The 23158-nt window shown below is 40.5% G+C and overlaps 1 protein-coding gene across 5 annotated transcripts in view; it reads left to right on the plus strand.

Annotated features, from left to right (window-relative positions):
• The window catches only part of VPS33B (VPS33B late endosome and lysosome associated), a 78244-nt gene that overhangs the window by 42555 nt on the left and 12531 nt on the right, over window positions 1-23158 (plus strand). For 3 of the 5 annotated variants that reach the window (XM_085872656.1, XM_085872659.1, XM_085872661.1), the window contains 11 exons: window positions 196-269; window positions 2819-2905; window positions 4945-5035; window positions 9365-9439; window positions 9686-9750; window positions 10404-10458; window positions 15346-15392; window positions 17085-17192; window positions 19506-19650; window positions 21003-21076; window positions 22888-22989. In XM_085872656.1, coding sequence (XP_085728782.1) covers window positions 196-269; window positions 2819-2905; window positions 4945-5035; window positions 9365-9439; window positions 9686-9750; window positions 10404-10458; window positions 15346-15392; window positions 17085-17192; window positions 19506-19650; window positions 21003-21076; window positions 22888-22989 — 923 coding nt within the window. Of the gene's footprint in view, window positions 1-195; window positions 270-2818; window positions 2906-4944; window positions 5036-9364; window positions 9440-9685; window positions 9751-10403; window positions 10459-15345; window positions 15480-17084; window positions 17193-19505; window positions 19651-21002; window positions 21077-22887; window positions 22990-23158 lie in introns of all 5 variants that reach the window. The other 2 variants (XM_085872658.1, XM_085872660.1) reach the window with 2 other exon arrangements.

The raw sequence follows: 23158 nt of genomic DNA on the forward strand, positions 1-23158 counted from the left end.
CCTTATTGTCCCCATCAGTAAAGTGACGGGTTGTATTTTCTCGTATACAAGAAAAAAAACTTGCCAAAATTTTTTGTTTGTCTTTGGTAAATGACAGCCAAAGTCCTGGTGTTCTTTGGAACAGGACTATTGTTTAAGCATGAATGATGCTTTTCCTGCACGAAACATGTTGGCCAATTTGCCGTCTGTGTGTAGGAAGTGTGGAGTTTGGATCTGAAGTTACAGGATCTGAAAAGAATGTGAAGATAAACCTTGGATCTGGTGACAAGGTGATGAATTGATTCATGATTTCTGAAAAGGAGAAACCAGGAGATAATAACTGTCGTTGCATCTCTATAACAGTGATGCTTGTATTATTTCACTCATTTGGAAAATGTGATGTCATACTGTCAGCACTGACTTATTACTTTTGACTTCTTAGTTTTTTTTAAAGTCCTCTTGTGTTCAGGGAGGAGTTTGACAATACAGGAGGAGACCTTCTCTCTCGGGAACTCAATATTGCCAAACATCCAATTTGTCAGAACATTTGAACAATGTCCTAACAGTTTAGCAATGCAAATTCACCCAAAACCAGTGGACACTTGTTCAATGGGAACACAGACAAAGGTTTTGGGGCATTTTGTCCCCCCGAAAGTGGACAATTCCTATTACTCGTAAGAGTGATGCCCAGTTCAATTGAATTTTGTCCTTTGTCTCAGCCTAGAACAACATGTCAACACCAAAGATGTTTGACTGACCTCAAGTATGTGAAATGGGAAGACCGTGTACAAAGGTTTGTAAAATCTTCTTGATCACACAAACAAACTCTTTGCACATGCCAATGGGAAGGGAAACCAAGCTGTCTTCTGTTAAAAAGATTCAGCTGCCATCTCCGTTACATATGAGACTGACTCTGCCTGGGAATACTTTTATGAAAGCCATCCCTCTCTCATGCACCTGTTTATACCAGCTCTTCTACGAACCTCACAATGTATTAAAAAAAAAATCCTGTCTGGCTATCTTATCTATCCTGTCGTCCCTGGTACACTAAATGCTGTGACAAGGCAGTGGTGACCAAGCAACTAGCTCTCTCATTGTGGAAGGCTAACGTGATAGAGGGCAACTTCTGGTGTGTGTGCGTGCGTGCGTGCGTGCGGTGTCGGTCAGTCCTCAAGATAAGGCAGAATATCTCATCTCATTGTTTTCCTCAATATCTCATGTTCCCAACTCCTCATGCTCTGTACTTCCAAATGCAAGCAGAGTTGTGGAAACCATCAGTGTCCCCCAAAGAAAGAACTATAACCCCAAAGTAAATCCATGAGGAAGGACATGGTGGCAACACTGGGGCATGATGCCCTTTCAATTTCCACTAATGCAAAAAAACCCCAAAAACTTGGCAGCTGAATTTGTGCACAGGAGATCGAGCACTGAGGATGCCATGTTCAGGATGCCCCGAGGAGGCCACCACACAAGACAACATTGATGCAGTCCATCAAACTTTGAGGAATGATGGAGGATCAACAGTTTGGCACATAGTTGAAACATTGGGCATCAGCACTCGGTCGGGGCACTCCAGACTCGTTGAAACATTGGCCATTTCATTTCAGAAAAACGTTTCAGCAAGATGGATGCCCAGATTGTTGATCTGCTGAGCAGAAGAGAGCTCCACTTAACATTTCCAGGGAGCTAGTTGAGTCGTGTCAAGCAAGCCAAGACAACTTTATGAATAGCATCATGATTCAGGATTTCATGGGTTCAACATTTTGATCCTAATAGCAAACAATAGAGTATGCATTGAAAGCACACTTGGCTGCTTCCCTGAAAGCTGGAATGGTCATGGCTCATATTTTCTGGGACAATGAAGTAGAGATCATGACTGAATATTTCCAACAAGGTAAGGGCATCAATGGCAAGTTCTGTTCTGATGGACTATGGCAGTTACAAGAAACCATCAAGAGCAAATGCTATGAAAATTTCAGTCCAGTGTTGCTTCTCCATGAAAATGCATCACACCACACAGCTCAGGTTTCAACATACACAGTGACAAATTGTGGCTTTGAACTGAACCGTTTCCCAATCCATCCCATCCACCAAATTTTTCTCCCTCAGACATCTGGTTTCCCAAATTGAAGGAGGAGCTTTGTGACGACAGTTTTGATGATTATGACAAGGTGATTGCAGTGATCAACGAGTTTCTGGACAAGCAGGACAAGACATGTCATAGCTGTCTTTTATAGTTTGGATTGATAGAGGACTTCTATAAGATGGGCATAGTCAAGCCATAGAAGTGCTGGACCAAGTGCATTGACCTCAAGGGGGACTGTACTGTATATGTTGAAGAATATTTATATATTAAATGGAGATTGTGTTTTGTGTCGGGCGAGAAACTTTCTGAATGTCCCTTGTGTAGGCCATGTATCTGACACGGTGAATTAAAGCTTGTGTGACTAATGTTTGAGGAAGCTTCAAGTAGTCCACAAGGCTATGACTCTGATCTTGTCTCAGGAGGAAAATAATGACAAATGATCTGCATAGACAAATCTTTGAGATAATTTGGCATTCGTGTATTTTCATTTTTAGAATTGTCATTCTCATTTCGGTGCAGTCCCTACTCTGAAGTAGTCATTTGGTCTATGACCATAACTACAAACAATTCCCTTCTGTGATTTTTCAGTGATTATATTATCATAATATAGAGATGAGTACAAAAGGCTTGCTTTGATATTGTTTACAATTTTTATTTACTTATCACAAGGCATCCCACACTGATTGATACGTTTTCTCAATTGCTTGGGAATGGTACTGCACTGATGACTAAGTAGTTTGTAACCACCTGCAGGTGTTTGCAGAGATTTGTGACCAGCATTTCTCAAACGTGTTTGCATTCCTCAGCAGCAAGGCAAAAACTCTACAAGCAAGCTATGATGTGAGTAGCATCTGCTCCTTAAATTTGATTGGTGGCATGTAATTTGTCTTTTTCAATTTCACAACATTCAAATTGAACAAGTTACCAAAGTTACTCCTTCCTGTTGCATCATTATTCTTTGTTTTGCATTAATTACCTTCGCCAGAATAGAGGTATTGTATTTGGGTGTGTTTGTGTATTTGTGTGCCTGTCTGCACAGAACTGAGTATTTATATTAATCCCGTACCATTGAAATGTAAGTACATCCATTAACTAGAACATCACTCGGTGGAGCGCACAGCTCCTCGAGGCTGAACAGTTTACGTTTTGTATCCCACTGAGAGGCCGGATCCGGATCGCAACCAAAATCTTATCAGCTTGTTCCTGTCACTGACAAAACTCATCCACCAACTTTCTTCCGAATCTGTACAAAACTTTTTGACATATCGTGCTGTGCATCGTTTTTGGCCCCATCTCTCAATGGTGAAGAATCACTGAAGAAATTTTAAAATTTCACTAATCCGGATCTGGATCTTCACCAAACTCATACCAATTCGTCCTTGTCACACACACCCAACCTGTCCCCCGAGTTTCGTCCGAATCCGTCCAAGACGTTTTGAGATGTCTTACTCACAAATAAACAGACAAACCTGGGTGAATACATAACCTGCATCCACCTTTGGCAGCAGAGGTAATAAAATGGCTTTCACCTTCTTATTGGTTCTTGAACTTAAAATTGGCAATTCTGTATTGGTGTATTGATTGTCAATATGGTGTATTGATTGTCAATCTTGTTTGATTACAAAACCATTTTATTATCATAACTATAATTACCTCTGCCACTGAAGATGGACGGAGGTTATGTTGTCACCCCTGTCCGCTTGTCTGTCTGTGAGCAGCATATCTCAAAAAATTGTGGACGGATTTGGACGAAACTTGGTGGACAGGTTGGGTGTGTAAAGGAAGACGAACTGATTATATTTTGGTGAAGATCCAGACCGAGATACGAGAATTTTTTTTAATTTTGCAAGTGATTCTTCACCATTGAGAGAGAGAGGGCCAAAAACGATACATAACAGGATATCTCAAAAAGTTATTGATGGATTTGGACGAGACTTGGTGGACAGGTTGGGTGTGTGACAAGGCCGAATTGATTTGATTCTGGTGAAGGTCCAGATCCAGACACCAGATTAAAGAAATCTTAGAGTTTTAAATTTTTTCAAAAGTGATTCTTCACATGGAGAGATGGGGCCAAAAACTATACATGTCATGATATTTCAAAAAGTTGTGGACAGATTATGACGTCACTTGGTGGATAAGTTGGCTTGGTGACAAGAACAAGCCGATTAGATTTTGGTGAAAGTCCAGATGCAGATGTGGCCGATCAGTGGTCGACAAAACGTAAACTGTTAAAACTGGCCGAGATGTCCACTCTACCGAGTGCCGTTCTAGTTATTGTTTTCGATCATTGAAATGTGATTTCGAAAATTTGGCCACACATTTTTTTTAAAATTGATCAATTACTTGCTTTCCGCTTGGCTTTATTTAGCTGCTGTTATGTGCTGTGTTAACACTGACCCGCCAAATTTTAAAGTTAATTTTTTATTTCCATTGCATCTGGCTACATATTTTTATTCCAAAACTATTGACCCCTTGACTGCTGTCACAAAAGGTTCACAGCGTCTTTGTTTGAAAGTGTTCAATCTGCGCAGTGTGACATGGCCTGCTATCCTCTGGAATATGAAACTTGCCTCCTCAGGGATCATTGTCTGTGTCATCCTCCAACAAAATAACAGAATTAGACATATGTTCTTTGAATCGGTATGCGTAATGATTTGTAAGCATTATGTCAGGGTCCTTCTCGCACAGTGACTTGGTTTTGCCATTCTGGGATCCCAGTAAATCTTTCTTTACTCCACTCTGATGGTCGGAGATTGTTTGTTTGTTTGTTTGTTTTCTAGAGTTGGTACATTACTTCCGATTTCCAGCTTTTCAAAAATGGCAAGTCTGTACTCTCACAGCACGTTTTTTATATATTTTTTTTTAATATTTTCTTGTAGAAACGGCACGGTATGGACATCCGCAACATGAAGGACTTTGTCGCCAACGAGTTAAGAATGCTCAAGCAGCAACATCGCTTTCTCAGCCTCTGTGAGTTTCTGGCAAAAGTGGGAAATACAAAGAGCCTTGAAAACTATTTTCAAATCACAGTGCCTTCAGAAAGTATTCACACCCCTCGACTTTTGTCACATTTTGTTGTTGCAGCCTGAATTCAAAATGAATTTAATTTAATTTTTTTGGCACAGATCTACACAAAATACCCCATAATGACTAAGTGAAAACATTTTTTTTTAGATTTTTTTTTTTACAAATTAATCAAGAATGAAAAGCTGAAATGTCCTGTGTTGATAAGTATTCAATCCCTTTGCTATGACATTCCAAATTGAGCTCAGGTGCGTCCAATTTCCTTTGATCATCCTTGAAATGTCTCGAAAACTTGATTGGAGTCCACCTGTGACCAATTCAATTGACTGGACATGATTTAGAAAGAAACACACCTTTCTATATGAAGTCCAACAGTTGACAGTGCATAGCAAAGCAGAAATGCCACCATGAAGTCCAAGGAACTATCTGTAGAACTCCAAGATAGAATTGTGAGGGGGAATAGATATGGGGAAGGGTATAAAACAATTTCTAGAGTGTTGAAAGTTCTCAAGAGCACTGTGAGCTCCATCATTGGGATATGGAAAGAATATGGAACTACCCAGACTTTTCTTAGAGCTGGCTGTCTGACCAAACTGAGCAACTGGACAACAAGGACGTTGGTCAGGGAGGTGACCAAGAACCCAATGACCACTCTGGCAGAACGATGGAGTTCCTTGGCTGAGATGGGAGAACCTGCCAGAAGGACAACAGTCTCTGCAGCACTTCACAAATCTAGACTTTATACATATCTGGAGTTGCCCTACGGAAGCTACTCCTGAGAAAAAGGCACATGACAGCACACATGGAGTTTGCAAAAAGGTACGTGAAAGGCTCTGAGAGCATGAGGCAAAATATTCTGTTGTCCGATGAGATGACAGTTGAACTCTTTGGCCTGAATGCAAAGTGCTAGGTCAGGCAGAAACCGAGCACAGCACATCACCCATCTACGACCCTCCCTACCATGAAGCATGGTGGCGGTAGCATCATGCTATGTGGATGCTTTTCAGCAGCAGAAGCTGGGAGACTTGTAAGGATAGAGCGAACAATGAATGGAGCCAAAAACAGGAAAATCCTTCAGGACAACCTGCTTCAGAGTGCATATGCCTGAAAACTGCGGTGAAGGTTCACTTCCAGCAGGACATTGACCCCAGGCATACAGTCATGGCAACACTGCAATGGCATCAGAACAAGAACGTGAAAGTCCTTGAGTGGCTCAACGAAATCTCAGGCTTGAATCCCACTGAGAATCTGTGGAAACACTTGATTGCTGTTCACCAGCACTCCTCATCCAACTCTACAGAGCTTGAGGAAATCTGCAAGGAAGAATGTGAGAAAATCTCCAAATCCAGATGTGCAAAACTGATACAGACACATGGAAGAAGACTCGAAGCTGTAATCGCTGCCAAAGGTGTTTCTACAAAGTGTTGACTCATTGGGTTGAATACTTCTTGACGCATGACATTTAAGCTTTTCATTTTAAATTAACTTGTAAATGTTTTGAAAAACATGTTTTCACTTGAAATTGCAATAAAATGCCGTATCGTATATGTGGCATTCAAATGGTAAATTCCTACAACACTGCACTTGCCTTGTACGTGACATGTGTTGCGCATGTGCCTTGGATGGGTCAAAAAGTTAATCTCCCTTCTCAAAAGGGTTCAGAGCCAAAAACATGACGTCTTTCCATTAATCTCTTAAGAAAACTCACCTGCAGCTAAAAAGAATGAGACACTGGCTGGAAATTACATACAAAAGGATGAACACATGTGCCCTGTTTTGTGGGCACAAGACCATTCCTCCAAGGGAATTTTTTTAATCTTTACATGAAAGCTCTCTCTGTCTCTGTCTCTGTCTCTGTCTCTGTCTCTGTCTCTGTCTCTGTCTCTGTCTCTGTCTGTGTCTCTCTCTGTGTCTCCATCTCTATCTCCATCTCTATCTCCATCTCTATCTCCATCTCTATCTCCATCTCTATCTCCATCTCTATCTCCATCTCTATCTCCATCTATCTCCATCTATCTCCATCTATCTCCATCTATCTCCATCTATCTCCATCTATCTCCATCTATCTCCATCTATCTCCATCTATCTCCATCTATCTCCATCTATCTCCATCTATCTCCATCTATCTCCATCTATCTCCATCTATCTCCATCTATCTCCATCTATCTCCATCTATCTCCATCTATCTCCATATATCTCCATATATCTCCATATATCTCCATCTATCTCCATCTATCTCCATCTATCTCCATCTATCTCCATCTATCTCCATCTATCTCCATCTATCTCCATCTATCTCCATCTATCTCCCCACATATCTCCCCACATATCTCCCCACATATCTCCCCACATATCTCCCCACATATCTCCCCACATATCTCCCCACATATCTCCCCACATATCTCCCCACATATCTCCCCACATATCTCCCCACATATCTCCCCACATATCTCCCCACATATCTCCCCACATATCTCCCCACATATCTCCCCACATATCTCCCCACACATCCCCCCACATATCTCCCCACATATCTCCCCACATATCTCCCCACATATCTCCCCACATATCTCCCCACATATCTCCCCACATATCTCCCCACATATCTCCCCACATATCTCCCCACATATCTCCCCACATATCTCCCCACATCTCTCCCCACATATCTCCCCACATATCTCCCCACATATCTCCCCACATATCTCCCCACATATCTCCCCACATATCTCCCCACATATCTCCCCACATATCTCCCCACATATCTCCCCACATATCTCCCCACATATCTCCCCACATATCTCCCCACATATCTCCCCACATATCTCCCCACATATCTCCCCACATATCTCCCCACATATCTCCCCACATATCTCCCCACATATCTCCCCACATATCTCCCCACATATCTCCCCACATATCTCCCCACATATCTCCCCACATATCTCCCCACATATCTCCCCACATATCTCCCCACATATCTCCCCACATATCTCCCCACATATCTCCCCACATATCTCCCCACATATCTCCCCACATATCTCCCCACATATCTCCCCACATATCTCCCCACATATCTCCCCACATATCTCCCCACATATCTCCCCACATATCTCCCCACATATCTCCCCACATATCTCCCCACATATCTCCCCACATATCTCCCCACATATCTCCCCACATATCTCCCCACATATCTCCCCACATATCTCCCCACATATCTCCCCACATATCTCCCCACATATCTCTCCATATATCTCCATATATCTCCATATATCTCCATATATCTCCATATATCTCCATATATCTCCATATATCTCCATATATCTCCATATATCTCCATATATCTCCATATATCTCCATATATCTCCATATATCTCCATATATCTCCATATATCTCCATATATCTCCATATATCTCAATATATCTCAATATATCTCAATATATCTCCATATATCTCCATATATCTCCATATATCTCCATATATCTCCATATATCTCCATATATCTCCATATATCTCCATATATCTCCATATATCTCCATATATCTCCATATATCTCCATATATCTCCATATATCTCCATATATCTCCATATATCTCCATATATCTCCATATATCTCCATATATCTCCCCACATATCTCCCCACATATCTCCCCACATATCTCCATCTCCATCTCCACATCCCTCCATCTCCATCTCCATCTCCATATATCTCCATATATCTCCATATATCTCCATATATCTCCATATATCTCCCCACATATCTCCCCACATATCTCCATCTCCATATCTCTCCACATCTCTCCATCTCCATCTCTCTCTTGCATCGTTGTAGTATTTAATGTGGATTTTCTGGTCTGAATTGGTTGAAATACAGATGTATGGCATGGCCAAAACATTAATTTTGACCCCTGTATAATTCCGAAAGTGCTTGTGATCTGAAATGTTTCTTCCCATCCCCAAAAAGGTCTCCTTGAAAGCATCTTTGTTCCAAATTTCATCATTATCGACTCAAATATAAGAAAACAACAAAGACAAAAAAGTGATTGAGGAAGAAAAAAAAGTGTTTCACCTTTGACCGCTGTAAATCAGAACGGAACGGAGACCTAAATTGTGGGGAAAAAAGGGTTCTGGGTGTATTGGACGAAGTTACCACCATGCCAAATTTAAAGAGGAGTAGCTCAGACATTAGTGTATGGTGCTTGGTACTCTTGGGTGGGGGGGGGGGGGGGGAAAGCAATTGCTGTAAATGCATAGTGCCATCCTTTTGTGTATAGATATTGGTGCTTGTGAAGTCATCATGAAGAAGAAGATGAAAGGTGATTTGAAGGAGCAGTTGAAGATAGAGCATGGTAAGGAGCATCGTATGAACATTTCAGCTGTCTATCCTGGCTTCGTTCCCCGAAATTTTCAAACTTATCATGCTGTTGAACATTTTGCAGTATCAGCACTACCACAGTTTTGTACACTGGTGTCAATTACAATGATTAGCTTGTGAAATTAAGTGAAACATTTAGAAGTTTAAAAAAAAAAATTTAAATGATGGTGGAAAAAGATGAAAATGATTTGAAATGGTTCCTTCCTTCTGTCCTTCGCAGCATTGATCGAGGGTACAGAAAGCAAGCAATGCATCTCTTACATTGAGGAATGCATCAACAGGCAGGTGTGCTAACTGACCCATTAATGTTGTTCAAACATGCGACAGAAGTTCTTTCTTTGTTATCCCCCATGCTTTTTAAAAAAAAAAAATTGAGGGATATTGTAGTCTGCCCGTGTTTTTTATTTTATTTTTATTTTTTTAAAGTCTGTCTGTTGACCCGTCACACTATCTCCTCCTAAACGGTTGTGCATAAAATCACCGAATTTGGTAATTATGATCACCACGTGGCAAGAAGGTGTGAAAGAAGTATCATTTTTGGCCCCACCCCCAAGGGCCCTGGGGCGGGGCCAAAAACCAATAACTCCGGGCACATTTTCAAAAAGCATTTTCAATTGAAACTTTGTATATGCAATAAACATTGGGGGATGCATTAAATATGGAACGATTTTTTTTTGGATTTGACCCCCAGGTTCATACCCCAGGGGTTTGGGTCATAGGGGTCAAAACAGAATATATATTTTTTAAACTCTTCATTTGATATTGGGTCATGCCTGGAAGAACCTTTTGCCATCTTTCAACTTCGCTTTTGGTGGAAGAAGTTGGGATTTGCGATGATGCGCCATCAACTTTCATTGCAGTCGTCCGGTTGAATTTGTACTCCATAAAGTTACAATCCGTAAAGAGATTACATAATGATGTTCAGTTTTGTTTATCAGTGTCCTCTCCCTGAAGTTCTGCGGTTGCTGTGTCTGCTGTCTGTTACAGAAGGCGGTGAGTTATGTGCCCACCATTTACCTTTTTAAAAATTTTCATTTCTCTCCCAATCATCATTGCTGTTTTGACTACTGTTTAAATAGTTACTGCCTTGTGCTTTTGATCATCATTTAGACTTGGCATTGCAGTGGGTTCATGCAATTCCTTTGTTGTAGCTGATGGTTTGCAATTCATTTTTCATTACACACTCCACCATTATATTGATAAACGCACTTTGAGCACATTTTAACCGATTTTCCACGTCGATGGTTAACCTATGCCGGTACGAGCCATATCCTACAAGGAATTCCTGCTTTTAATGTTTCAAGAATTGTTTCCAAAATAGCTTCTGGACAAACATTGGGTGTGGTGAATTCAGATATTTTATCGTACTATATTAAATGAGGCGTGTGTGTGCGTGTGTGTGTGTGTGTGTGTGTGTGTGTGTGTGTGTGTGTGTGTGTGTGTGTGTGTGTGTGTGTGTGTGTGTGTGTGTGGTTTTTTTTTTCATACATACGTACATCTGAACATTACAGAAAAAAAGGGGCTTGGCCAATGTCCACCAAATTTTGCACACGTGTTGGTTGTACCCAGGGTCAGGTCATGGCAACAATCACCCTCATCCCCTCCCCTGCGAGGGGCGGTGGAAAATGACTTGCAATTTTTGCCTGTACGTCTGCCACAGTGCAAGTAGTTTACTGCCCCCTGCTGAAGACGGGGGATTATTAGCCACAGCACAAGATACTTTTGCACCACAACCCAACCACACACACTCTCCCCCAGGCTGCCCTGAAGGGAGGTGTTGCGAGTTGTAACAAAATCAAAATTCTTTGAAAGGAAAAAGTTGTCATTGTGTTTGAACAACACAACCATCCAGTTGGTTTTATGCTTCTCCAAACTATACAACTGTTTGTACACAATCTCATAAATATGGGGGTTTTTGCCTATTTTCTCAATTTACAAACAACTTCCACACCCATCACTGGTGAGTCTGTGATTCTTATTACCTCCACCACCGAAGGTGAAGTAGGTTATGTTTTCACCCCTCTGTGTTTTGTTTGTTTCTGTCTGTCTGTCTGTCTGTCTGTCTGTCTGTCTCTCTGTCTTTCTGTGTGCAGGATATCTCAAAAAGTTGTGAACGGATCTGGATGAAATTTGCTGGGCATGTTTGGGTGTGTGACATGGACGAACTGATTCGATTTTGATGAAGATCCGGATCCAACGACTACAATTTTAAAAGTGATTTTTAACCATTGAGAGATATGGCCAAAAACGATATATTTCATGGTATCTCAAAAATGTATTGGGCCAGATATGTTGTTGTGGATCAGGCATTACGTGGTGGAGGTATGCGCTCCACCGAGTGCCCTTCTAGCTTTTTTAAGTGATTCTTCACCATTGAGAGGGCGGCACCAATATACAGCATGATATCTCAAAAGGTTGTGGACGGATTCAGATGAAACATGATGGACAGGTTGGGTGTGTGACCACAATCAATTGATTCAATTTGGTGAAGATCTGAATCTGGATCTGGATATGAGAATTATATAATTTTCAAAGTGATTCTTCACCATTGAGACATTGGGACAAAAACTATATAGTACTGTGCAGCAATAGCATGATATTTCAAAAATGTAATGAGCCCGACATGTTCTCGTGGATCAGGCATTACATGGCGGAGGTATGCACTCCACAGAGTACCCTTCCAGTTGAAATTTATATTTGTTTTATGTTTAGAAATTAATTTTATTTTTAAATGTTATTTGATTTAGGAATGTAGTATACATGTATAATGTATATATTGCATATACGAGGTCCGTCGAAAAAGTAACGAGACTGACTTCACAGAAATTTTATTCCAGAAAATATAATGAAATCACAGCTTGTTCCCTTCAAAATAGTTTCCCTCCAGTCTCACACACTTGTCCATCCTCTTCTTCCACACTTTGATGCACCCCCAGAAGGCTTCTTCTGAAATTCTCCTGAGGTCTGTCGTCACGGCCCTTTTGATGGCCTCCACATCAGGAAATCGGGTCCTTTTGATCACCCCCTTGAGCTTGGGGAATAGGAAAAAATCACAAGGGGCCAAGTCTGGCGAATACGGGGATTGCTCCAGAGTTGGCACGTTCCTCTCCCCCAGAAACTGTTGGATGCTCAGAGCACTGTGAGCAAGGGCATTGTCATGATGGAGCACCCAGGTGTTGTTCTCCCACAGATCCCTCCTCTTGCCCTGGACTGATCTGATCTCATGAGGTGCCGGAGGATCTCCTTGTGCATGTATTGATTCACTGTTTGACCCTGTGGTGGAAACTCGAAGTGGACGATGCCCTTCATGTCAAAAAACGTGATGAGCATCACCTTGACTTTCGACTTCGACATCCTTGCTTTCTTTGGTTTTGGTGATGCCAGACTTTTCCACTGACGACTCTGCTGTTTAGTTTCAGGATCGTATTCGAATATCCACGATTCATCTCCAGTAATGACTCTCCCAAGCAGGTCTGGATCGTTCTCGAGGCGCTCAATAATGTCTTCACAGACAGTGACTCTTTGCTGTTTCTGGTCCTCGGACAACAGCTTGGGGACCATCTTTGCGCACACCTTGCGCATTTCAAGATTTTCAGTGATGATGCTCCAGACAGTGTCCTTGTTGTTGGAAAGTTCCTCAGTAATCATCCGCACCATGAGTCGATGATCTGCGCGCACCATCTGCTTCACACGCTCGATGTTGTTCGCCGTTCTGCTCGGTGAGGGTTTTCCAGACCGTGGATCATCTTCAACCTCCTCCTGTCCCTCTTTGAACCTCTTGTGCCATTTAAATGCACGTGTACGTGGCATCGTTTCTTCCCCGTAGATTTGCTGCAGCATTGCGAAGGATTCGGAAGGTGTTTTGCCAAGCTTGGCTCTCTGCTCACGATACATAGCACGACGACTCGGACTAGACAACGTGAAAAGCACGACCTGTAAAAAAAATCACACAATGAGCGCAGTCAACCATCACCAGTCATATATATATATATATATATATATATATATATATATATATATATATATATATATATATATATATATATATATATATATATATATATATATATATATATATATTGCTGAAATGTTGCGAAAGACTGTGACTCAACCCGTTCATTCAAGTTGTGTAAGTGGAGCACTCAGCAGGCTCAGTCCCGTTACTTTTTAGACGGACCTCGTACATAGATTTTTTTTTTCTGATGAGAAATGTTCAGAATAACCTCACCTCAGTTTATTTATTAATTCTTATGGGAAAATGTTATTCGCTTAACAATATTTCACTGAGTCACATTTTTTGCGAATGTGACTATGGCTTTGTGTCAGCCAAGGTTTATGCAAGTGAGGACCAAGTGTACACAAATGAGGACATCAGCCCAAAATTCCAATTTTTTGACTTGTCTCTAATTGGTGTACATGGGACTTATTTATTTAAGAGAGGAATAATAACAGCTGTATTGTGTAAATACAATGGCAACAATTGAGTTTTGCTTTTGTCAAGAAACCTGACTTCAACACATCCTAACATATAGTTTTAATGAACATGCATAGATCTGTCCCTTTCCATATATCATACCTGGAGTAACTTCCATTTTACCTGTCATTTTACTTGTGCGTCGTTTCATCCTCCACACCAATAATATGCAATGCTTTGTACATCTCATGCCCTAGATGTTAGCAAGAAATTTTCCAGCACTGTCAGAAGGTCCCAATCGCTAATCTTTTGTTTTTGAAACGTATTCTCCTTTTATGTATTTATTAACCTCCGCCATCGAAGATCGGAGGTTACTGTTTTCACCCCTTTCTGTTTGTTTGTTTGTTTGTTTGTTTGTGAACAGTATTACGGAAAAACTCCTGGACGGATTTCGACAAAACTTGGTGGGGGGATTAGGTATGGTCCAAGGATCATGCCATTAGATTTTAGACTTGGTCCAAAGTCCAATATGGCCGCTATGGCGGCCATTTTGAAAAATATTTGAATTTTTGTTTTTGCATTTCTACATGTTTTTAGTGATTTCCAACCAAAAAAAAAAAATTTGTTGGAGGAAAAAAAAACAATTTTGCAACTTTTTTTCAAAAACATTTCGATTTTATTTGAAAAATATTTGATTCTTTTTTTTTTACATTTCTACATGTTTTAAGTGATTTCCAACCCCCCCCCCCCCAAAAAAAAATTTTAGAGAAAAAAAAATCCAGAAATTTTGCAACTTTTTTTTCAAAAAAATTTCGATTTTATTTTTTGGGCATTTCTACATGCACGTCGATCGAGTTTAGTTTATTCAATCGTGGTTCAGTAGAGTCTGATCCGTTTTGACCTACAATGAATAGGATATCAGGTTCACTTAAGTGACCCAGTAGTGTTGGCGGCGGAGGTTTTGCACTCTACCGAGTGCTCCCCCTCTAGTTTTCTTCTGCAATTATGGATTCACCACGTGCATTTTATTTGATAAAATATCTGCACGTGCAGAATATCGATTCTGATGTCACGCAATGCCACATGATGTGCCAAGCTGTGACTCCAAGTAGTTTTGCTGTTTCTCCAAGTAGTTTTGATCCAGCAAAGCGCTTGTTGCGGCATAAAATTTTATCCTTGATTTAATTAATTTTGAGATGTTTTACTTTCTGCTGGTATAATTTATTAATCTTGTAAAACTTGTGTTCATGTCGATTTTTTTAAAATACTGCGGCAAAACTGGTTTTCTCCTGATATAAACTGTGAAAACTAACGAATTGCTATCTTGCACCACTCGTCAAAAAGTCAGATTTGCATTTTTTTTTTTAATTTTTATGTCTACATTGTGGATTTTTTTTGTGACAGAGCAAAATATGTTTGTGACTTGGGGTTCTAAAAAAACTTTCCTTTTATTTTCCTTTGTACAGGGCTCTTACCTAATGACTTGCGAAATTTGAAAAACCATCTGCTTCAGGTGAGCTTGCTGATTGCTGCATTTACCTGTACGAGCTTGCGGTTTAACACTTCTTCCGGTGTACTCCTTTCATACACTTGTTGCTTTGTAAGTATTGATGGCGGTCACTGTACTTGAGTTGCATGGTCAAGCGGCGATGCCGACTGGTTATGGATTTTGTTCCTGTTCCTGAAACCAACCTCATATTGGAGAGCCTCAGTGTCCAATAGGATATCGATGCTTGCCAAACTTGTGGTGATTGGGTCACCATGTTCACCACATATTTTTTCTTTATATAATTATTGATGTTTAGGGTTATCATTGAGTATTTATGTACATGGTCAATTTGAAAAACTGTGCGGGGTGGGGAGGGTGGGAAGGAGAGGTTGGGCAGCCACCAAATGCAGCATTAAATTTGAAGAAGAGGAGAACGTCAGCAATTTGAAATGGAACACTGTAATATGGTGATATGAATACACATTAAATCTAACTAAACGTTTACAGAATCTGCATTGAAAGGAAATGTTATTAAAAATTGATTGGCATAGATATAAATTAACACAGTGAAACAGCTTCATTACCTGTGGTAATGAAACAATGGTGTCCATCACGTTTCCGACCTCCTCTTACACCGCTTCACACTTTTTTTATTTCCCCCTCCCGGGTGGGGCGTGGCCTTTGGGAGCGAAGGTCACCGCATCACCCTTTGACCTTCCTGTGCCGCTTTCTCATTGGCTCGCACCTGCTTCTTGCTTCCTTCAGCCACCCAGTTTCCTTCACCGCAGTGCACTAAAGTTTAGGAAAGGAGAGAGGTTGAGAGGGATGAGGAGGGAGGTTAGAAGGGATAGAGATTTTAGAAGGGAAAGAATTACAAAGGGGATCTGAACCTACTACACACACACACACACACACACACACACACACACACACACACACACACACACACACACACACACACACACACACACACACACACACACACACACACACACACACACACACACACACACACACACACACACACACACACACACACACACACACACACACACCGCATTTCCCTGTCCCTGATACGAGGGGAAGGGTAACATAACTAAACAATATTACTGGAGAAATATCTTAACTAGGGATCCCTTATGTGTTGAGTGCAACTCCCCAGGGTCTTTCCACAACCACAGCTGTATTTTATGAGCTAGATTGTCAATTGTCCATCTTGGTTAGCAACACCTCAAGCCGGAACACTATATCAGCCTCAGGACGTAAAAAAAAAAGTTTTATTTGACATCCGATACCATTTTTATTCACCACTAGTGGTGTATAAGACTTGACTGCCACAAAATTGGAAGAATTGGATATTTTTAAGGGTTTTTTCGGGTTTTATCAAATTCTCTGTGATAAACCTGACACATCGAGGTGGTCGTGGTCTTTGAGATAAAATGGCCCTTAAAGTTTGACTCTCACCAAATTGGATAACATCATGGAATTCCCCTTGTGTTAGGCTTTACTGTGATATGTCGATTGATGATTGAGGTTTTATATTTAACAATTATATTAATGTAAATGCCAACAGAGTACTGTAGTTACGACTTGCTTGAAATCCTGGATGGAATAGTGAGACATAACAGCCTCTTGAAGGTGGTTCCTTAGATGGGGGAAGTGAGGAATAAAAGAGTTGAGGTGTGCAGTTAGCCTGGATTTTTGTTTTTTTCACAGAGCATCAAAGTGGTCATTATCTCAGACGAGCACCAAGACTGGGCCCAAACGATGCCTTGTGGAACTCCAGCATCCACTGGGAGAGAGGAGGAGAGGCTTCATGTGATGGTAACACATTGACTGTATGAGTTGAGGAGTCAGAAATCCAGGAATTAAGGTGGTCTTGTATACCACAGGCAGAGAGCTTGGCAAGCAAACAGGATGCTAGGCTGTGTCAAATTCCTGAGATATGTCCAGGGAGAAGGTCCCAACCTCTTATGTGAGATTAAGGACCTTCAACCATTGCTGAGAGAGGTGCAGAAGCATATGTTCAGAGTTAATTGATTGGGACTGAATCCAAACCGATGGCCATCGATCAGATTGTTTGAAAATGGAAATATTTGACTTCAGAAGCAATGATGGATTCCATGACTTTGCTTGTACACAATTGGAGGTAAGTTCACTGGCCTATAGTTGCAGTGACTGTTTTGGACCCTTCTTGTAGATGGGAGTGATGTTTGCTGACTTGCATACAGAGGAGAGGCAGCCAAAGGAGGACAGACACAACAGTGCAGGTAGAAGGGTAGCAAGAACGGCAGAGCAGGATTTGAGAACAAGGGCACCAATACCATCTGGGGTCATAAAGGAAGCAGGGTCAAGGCCAGACAGAACTTTCTCTGCCTTCTCAGGTGAGAAAAAAACAGAGTCCAGAAGACAGTGAGCACGATGGGACAGAATGGAGATAGTTGGTTGGTACACGAGATTTGGAGGCAAACACATAGTTTAGACATTCTGCCTTATCTTGGACAAAGTCTACAATACTGTTGTTTGAGGTGAGTGATGGGATGGAGGTGGAACATGCACCAGAGATGGCCTTGATAGGGCACAACCCTGATTTGGAGGAAGGAGTCTGGTTGGAGAGTTTGTCCTTGAGATTTGTATGATGTTGAATGACTTGATTTCGGATGGACACACTTGATGCCAGCCTTAGGAAATGAACGAAAGTTACCCTCAGTCAACTTTCCATGCTGAGAAAGCAATCTGCTTGCCTGCAACCACCACCCACAAGATTCATTGTACCAGGGTTGAGAGGATGGATAGGAAAACCACAGACAGGATGGGATAAACTGGTGCATGAAAGAAAGTAGACTTTTGTGTCAGGTGATGTTGAGATGGTGGTACAGTCCTTTTTTTAGAGAGCAGATTGAAGTCCCTGCCAGTTGGCCTGTGTCAACAGCCATATATAGTGTCATTGAGGTTGCTCCCTCACAATAACCAGAGAGATGTGATCCTTGACAAAAAAATGTTCAGAATAACCAAAGCAGGGCAGAAGAGGAACAAGAGAGATTGGATGGAAAGTTAGTCATTAGGTCCAGAAGGAAGGACGTATCGGTCGGAGAAATCCAGGTTAGAAAGTTTCCAGATTGTGTCAAACCTATGGAGTTGTCGTGTAGAACCCTGAAAGAGCTGGCAAATGGAAAAGCAGCAGGTGCCGATGAAATTCCAATTCAACTCTTTAAGGGAGTCAGGGAGGAGGCAATCAAACTTTTAGCAGCTATCTGTACACAGATCTGGAGCAGGATTGTGTGGCCTAAAAGGTGGAAGCATTCAGTCTCCATCCTATTTCCAAAGAAAGGGGATGCAAGAAAATGTCAAATAAGTGAACCATTTCCTTGATTTCACATGCTTACAAGATACTACTAAAGATCATTCAACACAGAATAGAAGACTTCATTGAGCAAGCGGACTTCAGAAGAGAAAGAGGTACTCGAGATGAAATTGCAAATCTGTGGATTATTCAGACGCCGGACGACTGTAACAATATATACAAACACACGAACATTGACTTTCGCTTTTTAATCGTACTTTCATATGAAACTTCCATGGAAGTGCATTTATTGGGTTTTTTTCCTGTTTATTTGTGCACTTCAAAAATAATAAATGTATAAGTGTAGGATTTATTGGATTTTTTTATCCTCTTCCCACTGGCATATCTGAATCATGATCATGTAACTTGGACCACAGCAGAGTTGAAGTAAAACAATTTGCGCAACATATTCTCCGGGGTGGCTGACCGGGTACTGCTGGGAGGGAGGGAAGCACATGCTCAGAAGCTAGAGAGAGACATGCACCTGCAGTCTGTCGAGGCAAGCACAAAAGAACAAGAAAATTCTCAGGAATGCGTAACGCAGCATGCGACTCCTTTAGAGGGGACATTAAGCTTCGAAATACCATCTGTAATGATGTGCAATTTAAAAATTTCAAGTTGCCAAAAGTTAAAGTCCCATATTAGTATGATGTGAAATTGACATGGATATTTTCAGTTTTCTTTCGATTCGTTTTTTGCGATACACCACCTGTCCAAGCTTCTTGTTTACCCTCTCAGATTATGTAGTACTAATAAAGTGTGTGCTTGCGTGCATGTGCACTTCATCATCACAGAGCTACGGCACAGAGCAGCTGCTGACTTTGGCTAACCTGCGACGAACTGGTCTGTTGGCCGATCAGCAACCCCTAGAAACGATGGCAAGTGTGGAGAGTCGAATGGGAAAGTTGGTGGTGGATAAGACTGTCAGCAAGGCTGTCGGTGAGAAATCCACTCCACTCAGCAGAATCAACTTGTGGTTCTTCGTGCATCATCTGGGAATATACAGTGAAAACTCTCAAATCCAAATTCCTTGGGACTGAACAGTATTTGTATAACAGAATTTTTAGGATTTTAGAATTTGAAACTTTTTTTTTTTTTTGTATACCGAAGGCAAGGTTCGTGGAAGAGCTATAATACTGAACGGATCAGGATGCAACACAACAAAAGGAAGTGCAGAGAGAGAGGGGGGGGGGACATCAACAGCAGGGTTGAAGGACAAAATAGAGGGAGAGTTGGACAAATAAGGGATGTGTGGAGGAATGAGGGGTAGGAGAGAAGGGAAGAGGACACATTGGCTTTGTGAAGAGGTTGAACTCCCACTTAGTTTGTTTACAATGCTATGTTGCTCTCTTAAACATTTCCTGAAGAGTAATTTATTTCATGAAGGTCGGTTTCTCCTTCATTCGTTTCTCATGAGTAAGGTATATATGAGGCCCCGCGAGGAGGAGCGACATCTTTTAATGATATGATGATGATAGGCTCGGATGATAGGGTAAGGGTTAAAATAGTGTTATATGGCATTAACTCCAAAATGGCCGATGTGTCCCTTGCATCACTCCTCCTCGCGGCACCTCATATTCATTATTTCTTGTTGAGAGAGAACCTTCATCCTCTGCAAAAAGCTTATCTACTGTTCTCCAAGTCGTATTCCCTGATCAATGGTCATCTTCTGCTTTTTTTTTCTTCACCGTCACTTTCACTGTCATCATTGTTTTCTTCATTGGGGTTAATAACCATGTCAACAATCTCTTCATCCATCATCTGGCAGACCACAGGTGCTTCACTGTCACAATTCATCCACTCCACAATTTCATCTTCACGCAGATCCTTGGCCACTTCATTGTTCATTTTTGTTTTGCATAACATCAATTTTGCTGCGTCAACATTCTCACTTGAAAGTTTAAAACCTTCAAAGTCTTCAGGTTGCTCAGTGTCCTCGAACATGGTAAGTGGCCACAAGTTATGCCATGCATTTTTTAATGTTGGTTGTGTCACCGAGTCCCATTCACGTGCAACTGCGCAAATACAGATGTTAATGGTGAACTCCTTGAATGCGGCCATCACACCAGCAGATGAATCGGTATCAAGCAAACGACACATTAATTATTCTTTTATTTTTAATAATTTATTTTGAAGCTCGAATTTCGTTTGGATTTTGGGATATTTTCAAATTTTGGAATTTTTGATTTTAGAGTTTTCACTGTATATGGTTTTCCACTTATAACTATGTTGCACTTCATTTGAAGAGGTTTTTTTAAAAATGAAATATCGTATTCTTGTTATTTTGACAGGGAAATTGACAGATGCTTTCACAGCATTACAAAGAAAAAGCCACTTCAGAGCTCTAAGCAAGAAAATCAACTTGGTATGTTGAGGCATTCATTGCTTTGTTGCTTCTGTTTATGCAGAGTTTAAGGAATCATGCAACCTCAAAACCAAACCTACTGGAATGTATGTATATATATATATATATATATATATATATATATGTATATATATATATGTATATATATATATATGTATATATATATATATATATATATGTATATATATATATATATATATATATATATATATATATATATACATATATATATATATACATATATATACATATATATATATATATATATATATATATATATATATATATATATACATATATATATATATATATATATATATATATATATATATATATATATATATATATATATATATACACATATATATATATATATATATATATATATATATATATATATATATATATATATATATATATATATATATATATATATATTGGGTATTGATGATGGCAGAAGCATCCTCTTGTTTCATTAAGGTACGTATACAGTACTCTCGAGACAAATGGATACGTTTGGTTGTCCATTTGCCTTACTAGTCCTCGCTAGTATTGTGAAATTTTTCATTTGTAAGTATGGTAATCATATTTCATGGCGTGAACAAACTTGTTGAAAGTAGCTTTATCATCAAGCTCACATTGCATTGCCAGGTCAGTTGGTTTCTTTGCACTCAACTCCATGAGATTACTTGCTGTGCCATTTTACACCAAGTCAACAACTTTATATATCTGGCTTGCTCTGAACCGTCAGAAGGTTGCTGTTCCAGTAACTGCAGTAGATACAGAGAAGCTGTATATATTAGCAGCACTTTCCTGTCCTGCAGCTCAAATCTAGAGATGAGGCTGTTATCCTTCCTCAAGCATCGATACTAATGGAATGACGCCTCTTCCATCTGTTAATCCATATCTGCTATTGGCGTCAACAGCAAGCTTCTCGATTGGCCAAGCCTTCATAAATGTTTTGTTTTATCTTTTCAACTCCATTTCAAAGTCAAAAACAGGAGGAAGCAAGAAGTCCGTGAACAATTGCTTAACTGGACCTGGCAATATCACTAAAATAATCTATCTCAGCTTTGCTCGCAATGATGGTTGAGCATGCCATTACGTCTTTACATTTCTGCTGCCCTTGTACATCATCAATGTGGCACGTGCACATCTCGTGTGGCATAGGTCAGGTGTCTTGCTCACACAATTTCATAATTGTGTTGATTACAAACCAATTTTTGTGGTAATTGTCACATATTGTTACCTCCACCACTGAAGGTGGACGGAGGTGTTATACATTTGCCCTTGTTCGTTTGTTTGTGAGCAAGATATCTCAAAAAGTTAAGGACAATTTCTGACGAAACTTGGTGGCCCGGTTGGGTGTGCGGCAAGAACTAATTGATTCAATTTTGGTGAACATTCAGATCTGGTTCTGGATTCTTGAATTTTTAAGTGATTCTTCACCATTGAGAAAGGGCTAAAAACTAGAGCATGATATCTCAAAACATTACGGACTTGTAATGACAAAACTTGGTGAATTAATTACATCGTTGACAAGAACAAACCAATTAGATTTTGGTTCACATCTGGATGCAGATCCAGATGCAGAACAACCCTATCAGTGGGATATAAAACGTAAACTGTTCAGCCTGGTGGAGGTAAGTGCTTTACTGAGTGTTGTTTTACTTTTATTTCTATCATGATTACTATATAGTAAGGTTTGTATCATCCATCCTTGAGAAAACTGAAAAATTTTGCAATGGCCTATTCCTGTGTCCAAGATTCCTTGTACTTGTGTGGGATGCACACATTTTGGGCCACTGTAGGTGCCGGTCATCGAGGAAGAGTTTGACTTGAAGAATCCTTCAGACATGGCGTACGTGTTTGGTGGAGCCTATTCCCCCCTTAGCTGCCGCATGATTGAGCAGGTGAGGTCCATGTGCTGACAAGACGATGCTGTCAAAAAAGTGACAAAGCATCTGTTGTTCTTGTAATTGTGTGCTTCCTTTCCTTTTATTATGTATGAGATGACCCGTGAACCCGTTGGGTTCCCGTTGGGACAGTGGTTGATGAAAAAAGCATTTCAAGAACAAAAAA

Source organism: Eptatretus burgeri, chromosome 3, assembly GCF_056783735.1.
Source record: "Eptatretus burgeri isolate ZD-2024b chromosome 3, Ebu_testis_v1, whole genome shotgun sequence".
NCBI lineage: Eukaryota > Metazoa > Chordata > Myxini > Myxiniformes > Myxinidae > Eptatretus > Eptatretus burgeri.